Source organism: Empidonax traillii, unplaced genomic scaffold (genome assembly GCF_003031625.1).
Source record: "Empidonax traillii isolate 1590-97213 ecotype Southwest subspecies unplaced genomic scaffold, ASM303162v1 scaffold1463:size105415, whole genome shotgun sequence".
Classification (NCBI taxonomy): Eukaryota; Metazoa; Chordata; class Aves; order Passeriformes; family Tyrannidae; genus Empidonax; species Empidonax traillii.
This window is the reverse complement of record NW_020956656.1, coordinates 50,879-66,297: the sequence shown is the minus strand read 5'-3', so window position 1 is coordinate 66,297 and position 15,419 is coordinate 50,879. Positions and strand designations below refer to the sequence as shown.

At 35.4% G+C, this 15,419-nt stretch overlaps 1 protein-coding gene across 1 annotated transcript in view; it reads right to left on the bottom strand.

Annotated features, from left to right (window-relative positions):
- LOC114070196 (gamma-2-syntrophin-like) overlaps window positions 1-15,419 on the bottom strand; it is a gene marked incomplete at its 5' end in the record, with an annotated part of 69,132 nt that overhangs the window by 16,852 nt on the left and 36,861 nt on the right. The window contains one exon of the mRNA XM_027907443.1: window positions 11,803-12,012. Within this exon, the coding sequence (XP_027763244.1) occupies window positions 11,803-12,012 (210 nt within the window). The remainder of the gene's footprint in view (window positions 1-11,802; window positions 12,013-15,419) is intronic.

Genomic DNA, 15,419 nt, shown 5'->3' with positions numbered 1-15,419 from the left:
ACACATGAAAATTTAAGATCAGAAGTCTAGGCTTAGCTGTCTTTCAGTGAATGTTGCAAAAAAACCTCAGACAAAACAAAACAAAAACGCTGCATGTTAGCCAGCTTGACAAGTCACAGTTTAAACAACAGAGAGGAAACAAATAGGCCTCATACTGCAACAGCTAAGAAAATTGTAGTTTACATCCTAAATCAATCATTCAATATTTTCTGAGCAATGTGCAGAGACACCTCACCCCTTTTACATGTAAAATAACACAGTTCATGAGAACACATGTTTTTTCACTAAAAACAGCACTTACTTCATATATTATAAAACAGACATCATCATCTGGTCTTTTTTCTTTTTTTATACTTAACTACCATTGAATACAAATACAATTAATATATAACAACAGCGTATGTATTTAGCATATTTAAATTAGTGATGAAGTCAAACCCTTAAAAGTTAATGGCAAGGCTCTTTTGAGCTATTCAAGATTTACCTGCTATTTTTTTAATGTAAAATATTTAACAATTTGACGTTAGCCATATGCAGATCAAAATTAAGTGACTAAAAATCCCAAACAGAACAACTCGAAATACCCCAAACTGAGCACTTTTCCCTCTTAAAGGAGTTGGCTTTTCCACAAAATCCATGTTCTCATTAAGTGTTATGAAAGTGAAATGCATACAGAAGATGACAGTGGAATTCTAATGAGTTAAATGTATATGAAGCAATTTCTTTGTCATTCTCTGTTAAACTGAAGATTAACATAACAATTGACTCTAATTGTAAGAGTTTTCTCTAGAAATCAATTACTGGTCAATATTTCAATCATAATTAACAAAAGATTCCAGTGCTGCCAATTTGAACAGATAAAATAAATTTTTCATAGAATCATAGAATCAACTGGGTTAGGAAAGAACTTCGAGATCATCAACTCCAACCCTTGATCCAACACCGCTGAGATTACTAAACCATGGCACTCAGTGCCACATCCAGTCTCATCTTAAAAACCTCCAGGGATGGTAAATCCACTACCTCTCTGGGCAGCCCATTCCAATGTCTTATTACTCTCTCTGTAAAAAATTTCTCCCTAATATCCAACCTAAACCTCCCTAGTAGAGCTTGAGACCATGCCCTCTTGTCTTACTGATAGTTACTTGGGAGAAGAGACCAACCCCCACCTGGCTACAAACTCCTCTCAGGGAGTTGTAGAGAGTGATGAGGTCACCCCTGTGAGCCTCCTCTTCTCCAGACTAAACAACCCCAGCTCCCTCAGCCTCTCCTCATAGGACTTGTGCTCAAGTCCCTTCACCAGCCTCGTTGCTCTTCTCTGGACCCGCTCCAGCACCTCAATATCCTTCCTGAACTGAGGGGCCCAGAGCTGAACACAATACTCAAGGTGGCCTCACCAATGCAGAGTACAGGGGAAGGATCACTTCCCTGCTCCTGCTGGCCACACTGTTCCTGATGCAGGCCAGGATGCCATTGGCCCTCTTGGCCACCTGGGCACACTGCTGGCTCATGTTCAGCTTCCTGTCAATCCAAACTCCCAGATCCCTTTCTGCCTGGCTGCTCTCCAGCCACTCTGTGCCCAGCCTGTAGTGCTGCAGGGGGTTGTTGTGGCCAAAGTGCAGGACTTGGCACTTGGCCTTGTTGAACTTCATCCCATTGGAATCAGCCCAACTCCCCAGTCTTTCCAGGTCCCTCTGCAGAGCCCTCCTACCCTCCAGCTGATTGGCACTCCCCCCCAACTTGGTGTCATCTGCAAATTTGCTAATGGTACATTCAATCCCCTTATCCAGATCCTCAGTAAAGATGTTAAACAGGACTGGGCCCAGCACTGATCTCTGGGGAACACCACTGGTGACCGGCCGCCAGCTGGATGCAGCCCCGTTCACCAGCACTCTCTGGGCCCGGCCCTCCAGCCAGTTCCTGACCCAGCACAGAGTGCCCCTGTCCAAGCCTTGGGCTGCCAGCTTTTCCAGGAGTATATTATGGGAGACAGTGTCAAAGGTTTTGCTGAAGTCCAGATAGACACATCCACAACTTTCCCCTCATCCACCAGGCGGGTCATCTGATCATAAAAGGAGATCAGGTTGGTCAGACAGGACCTGCCCTTCTTAAACCTGTGCTGGCTCCGATCCCTTGTCCATCCTGTAGGTGCTGTGTGATTGCACACAGGATGATCTGCTCCATAACCTTGCCAGGCACTGAGGTCAGGCTGACAGGCCTGGAGTTTCCCGGGTCCTCCCTATGGCCCTTTTTAAATTAATGAACTAATTAGTTAATTCATTAATTTTAAAGTTAATTTTTTTTTAGTCTTTCTGTAAGTGCTAGTATATGTATAAAATGGAAGTTTGTAAGACTTGTCAGAGGAACTCTAATGCCTGAAAGAGAAAAGGATCTAAACTATGTGCTCTTTTATTCTGCATTAGAAATAAAACAATGCACATCAGCACTTAAAATACAGTGACAGTGAGGGGAAAAAAATTATATTAACAGCAGACAGTTTGGAATACAGATTCTTGCATTAAGACTTTATACAGCTGCTTTTTACCAGCTATTAAGTCAGACAGGAGTGACAGGAGTAAGGTGTCTTAATGCATCCAGTGTATTTACCAAAACACTGAGTTTGATAAAAGCCTTAATACGGGACCAGCTAGGCCAAGAAAAAGCCTTTTTGAAAATTCAAATTTTAGCATAAAAAAAGTAAGAAAAATATGGAGATGAAGATAAGAGCAGCTAGAGTTCTTATGGTTGTATTGAGAAATACATCTCAGCGCACGTATAGAGAGTTTACTAGGAGACCAAATTAAAACCTTAATTCTGAACACAGCCTGCAAAATCTTCTACAACAGTCTTTTTGCACAGAATTACTCGTGCTAAGCAGAATTTCTTTTTAAGCTCCTTAAAACCACAAAACCATTGAATTAAAAATGCATATGCTTTGGCTTTCTGATATTTAAAAAACTTGTTATTTAGGATAAAATATTTTATATTACCTTTTTTTTTTAAAAAGGAAAACTTTTGGGAGATCTTTATAAAGTACATTGAAAGCCTTCTCACTCTGAATCTGCATTACACATACGAGAAAATGAAACAACAATGAAATCTGACATTCATCAAAAGCATACAAATTTTCAGAAATTTCATCCAGAATACAATTCCAAAGCTCAGGCGTGTTCCTGTTCCAGATAACTGTGAAAAAGGAACAGTGAAACAATGTCTTTGAGAGTGATCAAATGAATACCACCTTCACTTAAAAAACATGGTAGATCCACTGATTGGCCCATACCTTTAAGGAATTAATCATGTCACAATTAAAAGGTTATAGAGATGTTATAATTTGTATAGAAACAAAAGAAACCACTTTATTGAAACAAACCAGAACTGATTAAAAATCTTGTACATTCCTTCAAGTCCTGCTGTTGCTGCAGTCAGAGGAATTGCATCTTAACATCCTAAAATGACTCTTTCTTTTACACATTTTGCTAGATATTAGAACAAAAAAGTGTGCTCTCTTGTAAAAGATGGTGCTGTAATCTGATGATTTCAAGAAGACATTATAGTTTTGTTTTTTCAACATTGATGAACATTTGTGGTTCAGTATATATGTTTGCAAACGACACTCTGGCACTAAAAGTAAGATTTTGTAAGTACTCAAATAACGGCTCATTATATTTTCATCATATTTTTCAAAGGAAGCTTCCATTATTTCAGGAGAAGTGGGGCTAGCTCAGTGCTTTTAGAAAAACATGCCTATTCTTAATATGTCCGTGTTTTAAATGCTGACTTTCTTAGGATATTGCTATGCTCGAAACTTTTACCTTTAGTGCTACTAAATACTGAAATAACTACCTGATATAATCCATTGTTATTTTTGTTATCCATTTGTTATTTTTAATTTGTAATGTTCTTGACACTAACTGCAGCTAACTGCAAAAATGGTTTGCTCTCCTTGGACAGCCTGCCTTTTCAGGAATGTTCAGCATCACTGAGATTAGACGTTAAACCACCATTCTAGAGAGATCAGGGCTACGTGCACCTGTGGGTGGAAGCGAATTTTACTCCATAGGGAATTGTTTTCCTACAGGAAGACTGAGGTCAACTTGTAGATTCAGCTATTGCTTGGCAAGACAAGCAAATAATGCAGTTGTGGATGCCCACTCTTGGCCATGGCAATCTCTCTGTTATATGAACCTATGGCTACTGTAAATCTGACAGAAGAAAGAAGTCTTGCTACCTGCTCTGCTGAACAGGCAGACTATGGCTTTGATTGTAGGAAAAGGCAGTGAGATAAATAGAGGAAGGAGAACAAAATCTAAGGGCAGCAGCTTAGCAATGATTATCTCCTAGGAGGCAAAATTTAAAATGTGTGTTCTTTAGCCCTGGCTTATGTCAGGAAGAGATTGTGCTTCCTCATCTCTATGTTTGAGCAATGGCTTCATGGTTTTGTAGCAACTCATTTTTCCACAAAGAAAAGGAAGATTCAACAGCGACTTGAATGTTAACAGTTTCCTACCTGTAGATTGTCCCAAGTATATTTTCACACACCTGAGGCAGATTCTCAGTGGCAATCACAGTAATCAGGCTGGCAACATTTGTTTTACTGGAACCAGTAGAACTCCACTGGTTTACTTCAGCAAAGACCATGACTTTGTTTTGATACAGTTTGCTATTAAATAATGAAGTTGTTTTTTTTTTTCCCCCTCTGGCAATCTATAAATTCTGGAATTTTACAGTTAAAAAGGGATTTTAATCAGAAATACCAATCAGAGACATTCCTGAGTAAAAAATCAGTTTTGAATCAATGATGCTTCAGTGGGATTTTAGTTTTCTGCCCGATTCTTATAAAGGAATCTTATAAAGGTGGAGAGTAATAGGGAATGTCAACTTTTAAAAATATAAAATCAAATATAAAAAATATAGATATTAATCTATAGGTAATATTACTGTATAAATTTGGAATCCCATGACAGCAACTTCTGGACAGATTTAAAAGAATCATAGAACAGTCTGGGTTCTAAAGCTCCCACCATGGGCAGGGACATCCACACTTGCTCTATGCAATCTGTTCTAATGCCTTACCACTCTCAAAGTAGAGAATTTATTCCTAATATGTAATCCAAACCTGCAGTCTTTCAACAGAAATTTTTTGTAATTTAAAAAATATATTACTTTTTTAGAAATAATGGTCAACTTTTAATATTAATTATGTTTAAAATACAGAATATAGAAACAAGTTTGATTTCAATAGCTTTGTAAATGGTAAATTCTCTTTTTAAAAAATTTTGCAACAGGTGCACTGCTTGATTTTCATCTGTTACCTGAATTGTTAAATTATTAGGAATTTAACAATTCCGAATGTATTTACAATCAGTCTCTATAGCTCTCAACACCTTTCTTTGTGTTGGAGAATGGTGGTTTTTTGCATCAGTGTGAAAATTAATTAGAATCTAACAGCATTTCTAAAGATGACCAATTAAACTGGAATTGTAATAAGCTTTCTGTACATAATGAAAACAATCTAAAACTTAATTGTGTAATTAAACTGAGTGCTTCTTGTAACAAACTGATATCTCTTGACAACACTATAAATCCAACCTAATCCAAATGCTATTTAATGTCTCACCTGAATGCAATGGGGATATTCTGTTTTCTTATATGTTTGTCTCAGAAATTAGTTCTGAAATTAGCATATAGTGGCATTTCCATTCTTAAAGGGACTCCTACATATAATTCTGTTTCATATGTGCTTTGTAATCATCACAGAATAAAAAAGTAAGATAGCATTGCCAACTGTATTTAACATTTTTGCATTTAAAATATATTATTTGCAGCTCACAAGGCTTACACTGTGATCAACCAATCCTGTTTTACTCATCTTCTCAGTTCACCATGAAGAAACAATAGATTCATAAATTAGAAATGACAATTAGTTCTTATTCAGACTGCTCAATTTCTGTTAGATTTTGTTTATTTGATGGACTTCTTTTGCTCAGTCTGAGATGATTTAGACTACTCTTTCTAAAGAACTATTTAATTCCCAAAGATGCCTAGAAAAATGGTGTTTGTTTTGATGGCAGAATTACTGAGATAGCCAAAGTGTTCTGAGCGTCTCAGAAATCAGGTAATCTGAAGATTTAGATAAACTGAGATTGAAAGAAAAGCAGAAAGATAACTAATCTCTGACCAAGTCCCCGTGGGAACACAGTCCCTAAGATCTATTCTGATTGTATCTAACTTGAGCTGTAGTAAGACCAATTCAAAATGCCACAGAAGAATGGCTAGAAAACACATTTTGTGTAATTTTCCAGGAAGGACACCCACGAACTGAACTTCTTTTAGGCTACCTGGATGTGAATATCACAAAACTTTCACTTTTCTCTAGATCCAAAATCTTCAATTAAACATTTACCTTTCATGCTAAAAAAATAGTTTCAGGTGGGGCTAATTCCACACTTACATGCAGTTTGGCCGCCATGCAAGGAATGCAAGGAATTTAAGGAATATGCGTTCCTGACCAGCACATATCACTATTTACATTCTTAGTGGTTTGTTGAATACTCAGCTTTAGGTAAATACAAAGGTACATTGTTAAAATGTGCATTGATGTTCAGTTGGACAAAAAAATTGTTTAGAAGCCATTTGAATTTTTATGCAAAGCATTTTCCCATCTGGATCCTAATTTTGAAATAATGAGGAATTTATTGTTATCTCCAGTAGACAAAGAATAAACACACAAACATATAAATTAATTTTGGCTCTCTCTGGAGCTGCTCAAGATATTATACTGCACTGATATTCATAGAACATAGTCAACTAAATGAGAAAAAATACTGTTTTCCTTGAAAGCGTATTGAAATCAGTTAAAAATAATCTATTCACTTCTTTATGTTTTGAATTAGTTCTAGTGAAACCTTTCAGAGGATTTTTAACAGAAACATGCATCTAAGATTAGGTGATTGTCTCGAACAAACAGCAAGTAATTGTTGGAATGAGGAGGTTGCATAGATTATTTCCTGAGCTACGAAGGAAGGAGGAGAGGGAAGCATTACATGGACAAGTTTTACAAAGAAAACTTTAAAACCATAAATATTTACTAGGAAAGCAAGAATTGAAAATCAAAACCAGTCCACTGTATGGATTCTGAAAGGATTCATGCAATAAACTATGTATGTTTCACTGAAAGCAACTTCATCTTTTTCAGATGAAAATATTATGAATAGGTTAGAAATTAATGACAACTGATGAACCTGCAAAATCTATGAGAAGATATTACAAGGAAATTAAAAAGATGAGTAGAAGAGAGGGAATCAAAAAGTAGCCAGGACCAAACACTTATTTAGAGTTATTCCATCAAGCAAAAAGGGAAAGAAATACAAAGCTGTGGAAACGTTATTGTGTAAACCACTTCTTTAAAATAATTGTTTGTTTCTTTGTTTTTAATAATCAATAACATGGTAGATTCCTCAGGTATTTCATATAGATCAGCCCAGAGAACACACAGTGTATGGAGAGAAATGTTAAAGTCTGGGGAAGGAAGATGGTGAACTGTATACTGTATAGATTTGTCATACAGCATACTGTACAGCATACTGTAAGGTATGTCACTCTCATGTCTGTAATTTTTAAGTCTGGAAAACTCTCAGGCTCAGAGATGAAAACAGAGACTGGCTGGACGGACCGAAATGTAAAAGGAACTGATTTCTGCTTCCAAAGCAAAGCAAAACTATGAATTGCCCTTATCTATTATTTAATTTTACAGGAATTTCAATCATAGTGTTTTAGCAGTACAATATCTGTAAAAAGAAAACCAAATGTTTCATATGGGCATTCTTTAGACACAAAGCTTCAGGTCTGCACGCACAATTATTCCCAATAATTATTTTTGCATTTATCCAGGAACAGACATAATCAAAGAGCAATTATGAGTCACAGTGAGTCTGGATTACATACTCAGCATCAAGAATTTTACTGTAAAGAATGGTTTGTTGTTAACTCTTAGGAAAATAGGGAAATGATAAAAATGCATACAAAAATACAAAACATCCACAGAATGTGGAATTCATAATAAATTAATTATAAAGAGGGAAAATAGATGATAATTGCATTGTACAATGTTCATTTACAGTTTTGGATTTCCAATATTGCTAAGTGAAACAATTTGCAACATTAATATTTTTGTTTGTTTTATTTAATTTAATTTTATTTTATTTTATTTTATTTGAAAGGTATATTCTTCACAGGGGGAATCTGTATAATTTCAGGAACATGAATTTTACTGCTAACATTTCTCTTAGCACAATACGTTCATATCCCTGACCTCACCAAATATATACTATAATTTTATTATTTCCACGGTTTATTTGTCTGTCAAGATCAGTTGTTAAACCACAGGAAAAAACAGAAGTTCACTAAAAGTACTTACTTTTAAGCATAGAAAATAACCAGGCAGAAATATTCCTTGAATATTCTCTCATAATTGAGTGGAATTCAACTTATTTTAATTTTTGAAATAACTGATATTAACCAACATTTATTTTGTTCAAGCAAAGCAAATGGCTTCATGACACTAGGCTATTCAACTGTATGAGGATTGGACAAAGCTCGTAGTATTTGCATCACAGCTGGAAGTATAATGGGAAAACTTTCTTTTGTGTCAGAATTGCAAGTGAGGAGAGTATGAAATCATGTCTCATCACTATATACCAACTGCAGGTATTTTGGAAACACTGTGGCATATGACCTTCCATGCATGTTTTTTTTCAGTCTCCTGAGAGTTCTTCCATTTGTGAAGCAGATTTCTCTTTGTCTTCTTCCAGACATGTAACAAAGCTTAAAGGCACAAGGTTTCAAGATGTCAAAATTGTTGGTTTAATTTTTCTACAGCTGATGGGGAAATGTATTACTGTTACTCTTCTCTGTCCACTGCCAGGTTATATATCCTCCTCCATCCTCCTGTTGAACAGAACTGATCCAAATCATCCCTTTGAGATGTTTCTGCATTAAATTAACAATCACATTTAAGACTCAGGTGAGTCAATATAATTTCCTTTTGAAAGAATAGTCTGAGGCAAGGGAAGAATACTGATTAAGTAATTTAAAAAAGATAGCATTAAAAAAACATGGAATAAAATCCCATAGTATTGACAAGACCAACCTGAAGGGTCAAAGAGCTCTGGAAGACGTGCTAGCTTTTTATTTTTGAAGATTGTCTACACTGTAAAAAACTTGGAAAAAAAAAAAAGAAGAATAAAAATTACTTAATATCAGCATCATTTACTGGTCCTATACTCTTTAGGATGTTTTCCAGATGAGACAAATATTCTTGCCAGGATTTGTGGGAGAGGATTTATCTTCAAGTTATGATTCAGAGGACTTCACTGCCTATCTTCCTCCATTGCAACACTGACTTTTATTACCAGCCTCATGGAAATACTTTTTAACGGTACTTTTTTTCCCCTTTCAACTGCCTTTCTCTCATACTTCTATTGCATTTTTATTGCCCCCATCTGTTGTAGTTACGCCACCAGCAACCACAATAGTTCTTCTAGTAAAAAAATACATATATTTCTGGCATATGGATTTAACGTGCATTTGCTTGCTACCATTGCCTGTAAATAGACTAATTTCATCAGAGTCATTGAATTTCAGAGTTTCTTAGAATAAGGCTTTAAGATAGCTGAGAGGGGAACAATATTGTGAGGGGGGTTTCTTCCTCCTTTATTGCATTCTTTCTGAATCTAAATGCTGCTGCCATCTTCAGAAGAAAAGTATAACAAAAGCCCACACAACATGGGCAGTTAAAATTCAAAGGACCACTGCACCTTAAAATTTCTTTTCATAAAATATACAAGGATGAAATCTTCTCAGAAATATAGTTCTTATTATAGAAACACCAAATACAAAGGATATGTACAGGAGAAGGTTAATAACAACTCATAGGCGTGATCCTAACACTCAACAGTAAACAGAATCAAGCCACATTTAAATAAGCATGGCTGAAATGACACAGTGCAATCCAACACCTGCCATGAATCTTCCCAATCATTTATGAATAAAAAAAAATTTCAAAATTCTCCAAAAGAAAGAACTTTAATGGACAATTTAGCATACTAACGGACATCCTAACATACCTTAAATTTTTCTATGGTTTGAAATAATCTATATAATATTAAGTTGCACCTCACTCATGCTGCTTCTGATATACTTCTGAAAAGAAAGGCATTCACAGTGGCATTTATATTTTGAGGGAAGAAAGAAAATAGTGGAGTAAGAAGACTTTTCACTGCTGGAGAGTGACATTAGCACTCTGCACCCTACTGACATAGTGGTTTACAGTAAACTTGAATCTATCCAACTGTGTGAGAGAAAATTAAGATATGGGAACACACATATGGAGATTTAAGCACTGTAATCAGGATTTTATTTGAACACCTCTCCTGGACGTTTCAGATAGGTTAAACCACAGCTGCAGGAAATATTAATGTCTTTTGAGTGAAATGAGGCTAGAGGACTGTTGGATTCAAATGACAAAAGACCATTCCACAAGTAATTCCTTAAGATTGTTACAATATAAAAGAATAACAAGTTCTGCGACTTAACAATGAATATTCCAAAACTAAACCGAATACAGAACCAGCTGAATCTCCACCTTTGCTATACTTAATTATATGTTAACTGCTTTTTATGTGGATAAAAAATAGGAGAATTGAATGACTGGACAAAGAGTTGTATCATAATTTCTTGAAGAATACGTCAGAAAATACTTGATGAATATTCCATACGAATTATTAATCCTTCCATGATGCCCAACAATTTTTCAGGAAGAATCAATTTTTTTTCCTGAAAAACTGCATCCTTTCTCAGAAGTGCAGGAGCAAGAGTATTACCATTAAAAACTCTTCTTTATTACTCCAGTCTAAAGGGACAAATAGAATGGTTCTAAGCAAGTACCTTGTCAGAACCCAGAAACCTCATTAGAATCCCAGAGATTTAAAAATTCAGATAAGCTGATTCAACACCTGTGATGGGACTCCTTGCAAGCTGTGCTAATGCAGTGCTGTGATCCAGTGTACTCAGTATTTCAAACATTTATAGGAGGTTCCTGCAAACCTGAGCATACCAAATCAAGTTTGCATTTGTGCTAAACTGTGTAAACATGTTTTTAACTGGAGAAGGCCTATAGTCTAAATCCATACACTCCCATACCCCTAGTTCCCTTGAGAATATGAATCTAGATTAACTATCCAGTAGAAAGTGATAATCTGCTGTTTAATTTTGAGAATTTAGGACTTTCACAAACTTCCCTTTGACTTTCATGCTGAGTGTTCTAACTCTTCCAGTGTTAACAAGGACAATCTCAATCCACAATTAACAATATAACAGCAAAATATTTCTTCTTTAAAAAGAGAACAATTATGTAAAATGTAACATATTTACCTTACCTGAGAGGAAAATAAGCTTTCTGGAAGAAAATGTTCAAGGTGGACTTAGCAAACTCCAGAGAATTTTCCATAGTAAAATTTATTCATTTCCAGTTTGTAATAATCAAGGTCAACTTATGTATTACTAATTCAAGTTTTCAAGCTTTCATAACATGCTCACTGACTGTCATTACATAGTCATTGACAAAAAAATATTGATACGATGAAGCTTTCAGTAAACTTCAGTGTATTAAAATGCACTCAGATCCTTAGTCATGGAGGGCATCAATCTAATGCAGTTATTAAACAGACGAATAACCTAAACATTTGTTATACTTATTTTACTGATGAAATGGCTCCAGGATTTAAATTATTCATTACTTACCCCTGTTCTTTGAACTTCCAAGAAAATTGCTCTTTGAAATGATTTCTCCCACATGGCCAATTCACTGCCCAGTTCTACATTGAAATAATGACTCTTTCCGTGTCCAGCCATAACACTGAAACAATATGGCCTCTGGTCTTCAAGATCAAAGTCCTGATGAATACCTAAATACAAGTTTGCTTGTAGCCAGCAATCATCAGCAAGCCAGAGCTGAAAGACATGTTGCAGTACGTGATTCTTCATCTGTCAAAAGCAAACAGTTGAAGCAACACTCTCTTCTGTAAGTTGATGGGTATGTTATGGCATTATGTCATTAATTACCTTGAAGAATGGTCTAAGAATTAAGTAATAATGTCAAAGACAACTTCTCTCTTTGCTTCATATTCACTTTACTCTGTATCACATAATCCAAGATATTTCTTCAGTTCCAAAAATACTGTCAAAATTACCTAAGCAATACATATAGAATTTAAAATTAGTTTGTACCAATAGATTTTTTACAGTGAAAAGGAAGGAAATCCCTCTTTGAATATAATCTGAGAGCTGTGTGACAGCCCTACAGGAGACTATAATTCGTCCATTCTAATTGGGTTCCAATATGCTAATCCCCTAGGAGTGAATGGAGTAATTTATCAAGTACCAAGAGCTAATTCTGGAAATGACAACATAAGCATGTCCCCTGATAGCCTTAATGCTGTTCTGTAACTACAAGGAGAACAAAGCGAGATCCTGCCATCACCTTCAAGATAAAGAAGAGAAACTTCACTTTAAACTTTCATAATAAAAATATCTCCATAATAGAATGTTTTGTAAATGAAAACAAATTCAGACAAGAAACTTCCCTAATATTTCGACTTCATTGATTAGCATAAATATAGAGAAAAAGAAAACTAAATAAAAAAAGCTACTACTTACACATCTAGAAATTTTCACAGCCTAAATTTCCAAATTACACATATTTTTAAATTTCTGTTTATCAGATAGGGCCCTTTTCTATCTCTATTTCTTTATGATATCATGGGGCAGAAAAGATTGAAAGAACAAAATAATTAGCAATGAAAATTATGTTATTTTTTAAAGTCACTTGCAAATAGAATTGTTTTTCTCTAGCACTCCAGTTTAAGTTTGGAAATCTGAATCTAGTCAAGCAGATCTGAGCAGTCATGTTTGAACTGGATTTAGGTGTCTTTGAAAAGATTAGCATGCAGCTTTGTGCTGTACCCAAGTCCTAGAATCTTATAGTCTGGATAAGTTGTATAAAGGTTCAGAATTTAGTTTTCTATAACCTCTACTAGCCTATCATTGCCTATTGAGGCTGTAGTTGAAACTCTATGCACATGAAAACAAACAACTGACATTTTAGCATCCAAGTGTAATTTAAAATATTCTGATACATGTAAAATTAATGTTCAGGGTCTTGTGTTCCTCCTGTTCTAGATACACACTCAAGTATACTGACAGGGCAGCAGTGAAGATCCCCTGTTTAGTAACAAAAAGCAGAGGAAACAAATACTCTGCTACCACACACTCCTCTATGTACTGCTCTCATATTCATAAACAGAATCAAAACTGGAAATCAACTGGAACTGAAAATTTTGCTTGTGCTGGTGAATTACTGACTAATATAAAGCTGACACACACAACCTTATGTAATTTTCTCCAGTCTAGCCTGCAGATCTACGGATGTTTCATGCGGCACCTTGGTAGACAGCACTTTGTTGTCAAAATTGGCCCTGCAGCTACCTGAGAAGAGACTTGAGGAATCTCAAAGCTCTTTTACAACACCCCTCTGGACTGTTGAAAAGGAAGCTGAACAAAATACTGCGTTTGTTCTGGTGTTCAGCTGCTATGGAGTGACAGGTATTACATCTGCTTCACAGCTCACTGCAGCACATACTGCATATAGCTTGTAGACTACTATATTAATATTTTGTAATTGGTATATGAAAATACCAGGCAATAAAAGAACATAAAATGTATGTAAGACAGGTGGCTTTTACAAATGTGTCTAATATTCTTGCCCCAATAACAAGTTCCAATAAAGATGAATTATGAGGCAACAGGGATAAACACCTGTGATAAAAGATTTTACATTTTCAGTTATCTGGTTGTTATCACCAAATGTCCACAATTATGCAAGGCATGTTATATATAAAAATTTTAATTCACATATTTGCATATGCATGTTTGTCTTTGCAAACATGTGTATCTTTATAAATGTATACACACATACAAATCTAAAATATATCAAACATTTTGTTTCAAAATGTAAATTCCATACTGGGTTCTAATTTTCCATGCTTAACTTTGTGTAAAAGTAAACATAGATGAGAAGCTTACAGTTAGGTATGTAATAAGAGCATCTCTCCTTCAAATCCATCTTTCATAAGAACTAAAAATAGCACACTCTATCACAGTTCTGTGCTAATTCTAACCAGCTTCTGAAAATCCTTAAGACCCTCCCCAAACAGCAGTTTTGATAACATAACTCTGTCTTTCATATGCAATACAGAAACCTTAATCCCTTAAGATTTTTTCCTATCTTTTTGGATTTGCTCAGTTTGTCTCACTGCCATTTATACTAAAGAATCAACACAAAGGAGGTTAAAGAGCTGAACTTGGGCTTTTGCACTTTAGCTAACATATTCATGAAGACTGGTAATTAAGCACTCATTTATTAAAATGTCAAGAACATTAAAGATTTGAATTTTTGATAGTTTATTTCCCCACTCTTTTTTTTAATGAAAAAGTATCACAGAAGTTGTTTTAAGGACAGAATATCCTTGAAATTATCATAATACTCAAGAAAGGACTGAGTTTCAGCAGTAACATTTAAAGGAGAAAAAAACAAAACCAAAACTCAAGCCAAAATCTTTTCAAAAGGCATACTGAGTATATATTTCATTGGTGCCTGACATATTTATCAGTAAAGAGTAAAATTTTAATAAATATTGAGGAGAATGAACAAATCATCTGGGGCAGAATCTCTGCTTTTTGTTGGTGTCTCAGTGATGAGCAGGACCCAAAGTTGCCCACATAAACCCAGCTGGTTGCATTAAAGGAATGCCATGCCTACAAGAATATGGCTGTGCTCCTGTGTCTTGCACTGTGGAGTTGAGGTCTAGTTCTGAACTCCAGGATTGTCATTTTTCCTGTCATGGCACTGACCAAAACCCTTCCTTTCTATGTCCTGAATAACTGTTGCATCAGAAAAAAAACAAAACAAAAGACAATACAAAGCAAAACCAACCAACCAACCAACCAAGAAACCTCAAAACAAAACCAAAACCAATAGCAAATGCCAAAACAAAACAAAACCCCTTCACTAAACCCATAAGGACTGCTTTTTCAGTGCAGGATCTGTACAGGTAAATGGGCAACAAGCTGCCTTTTCCACAACATGAGTACATGGTTAAAAGAAAAAGGACAGCAGCCACTGAGAAGCAAAGCTGAGCTGTAATCTTTGAGTGAAATGGTATTTTATCTGAAAAGATGAATTTTTATTTTTTTTCATGAAAATATGGGGTTTTTTTACTGTCCTAGATAAATAGGCTCTCATGTAGCATTATCTCACCTCCAAAGCAGTTTTTGATTAAGTAGTAGAAAACAAAATTAAT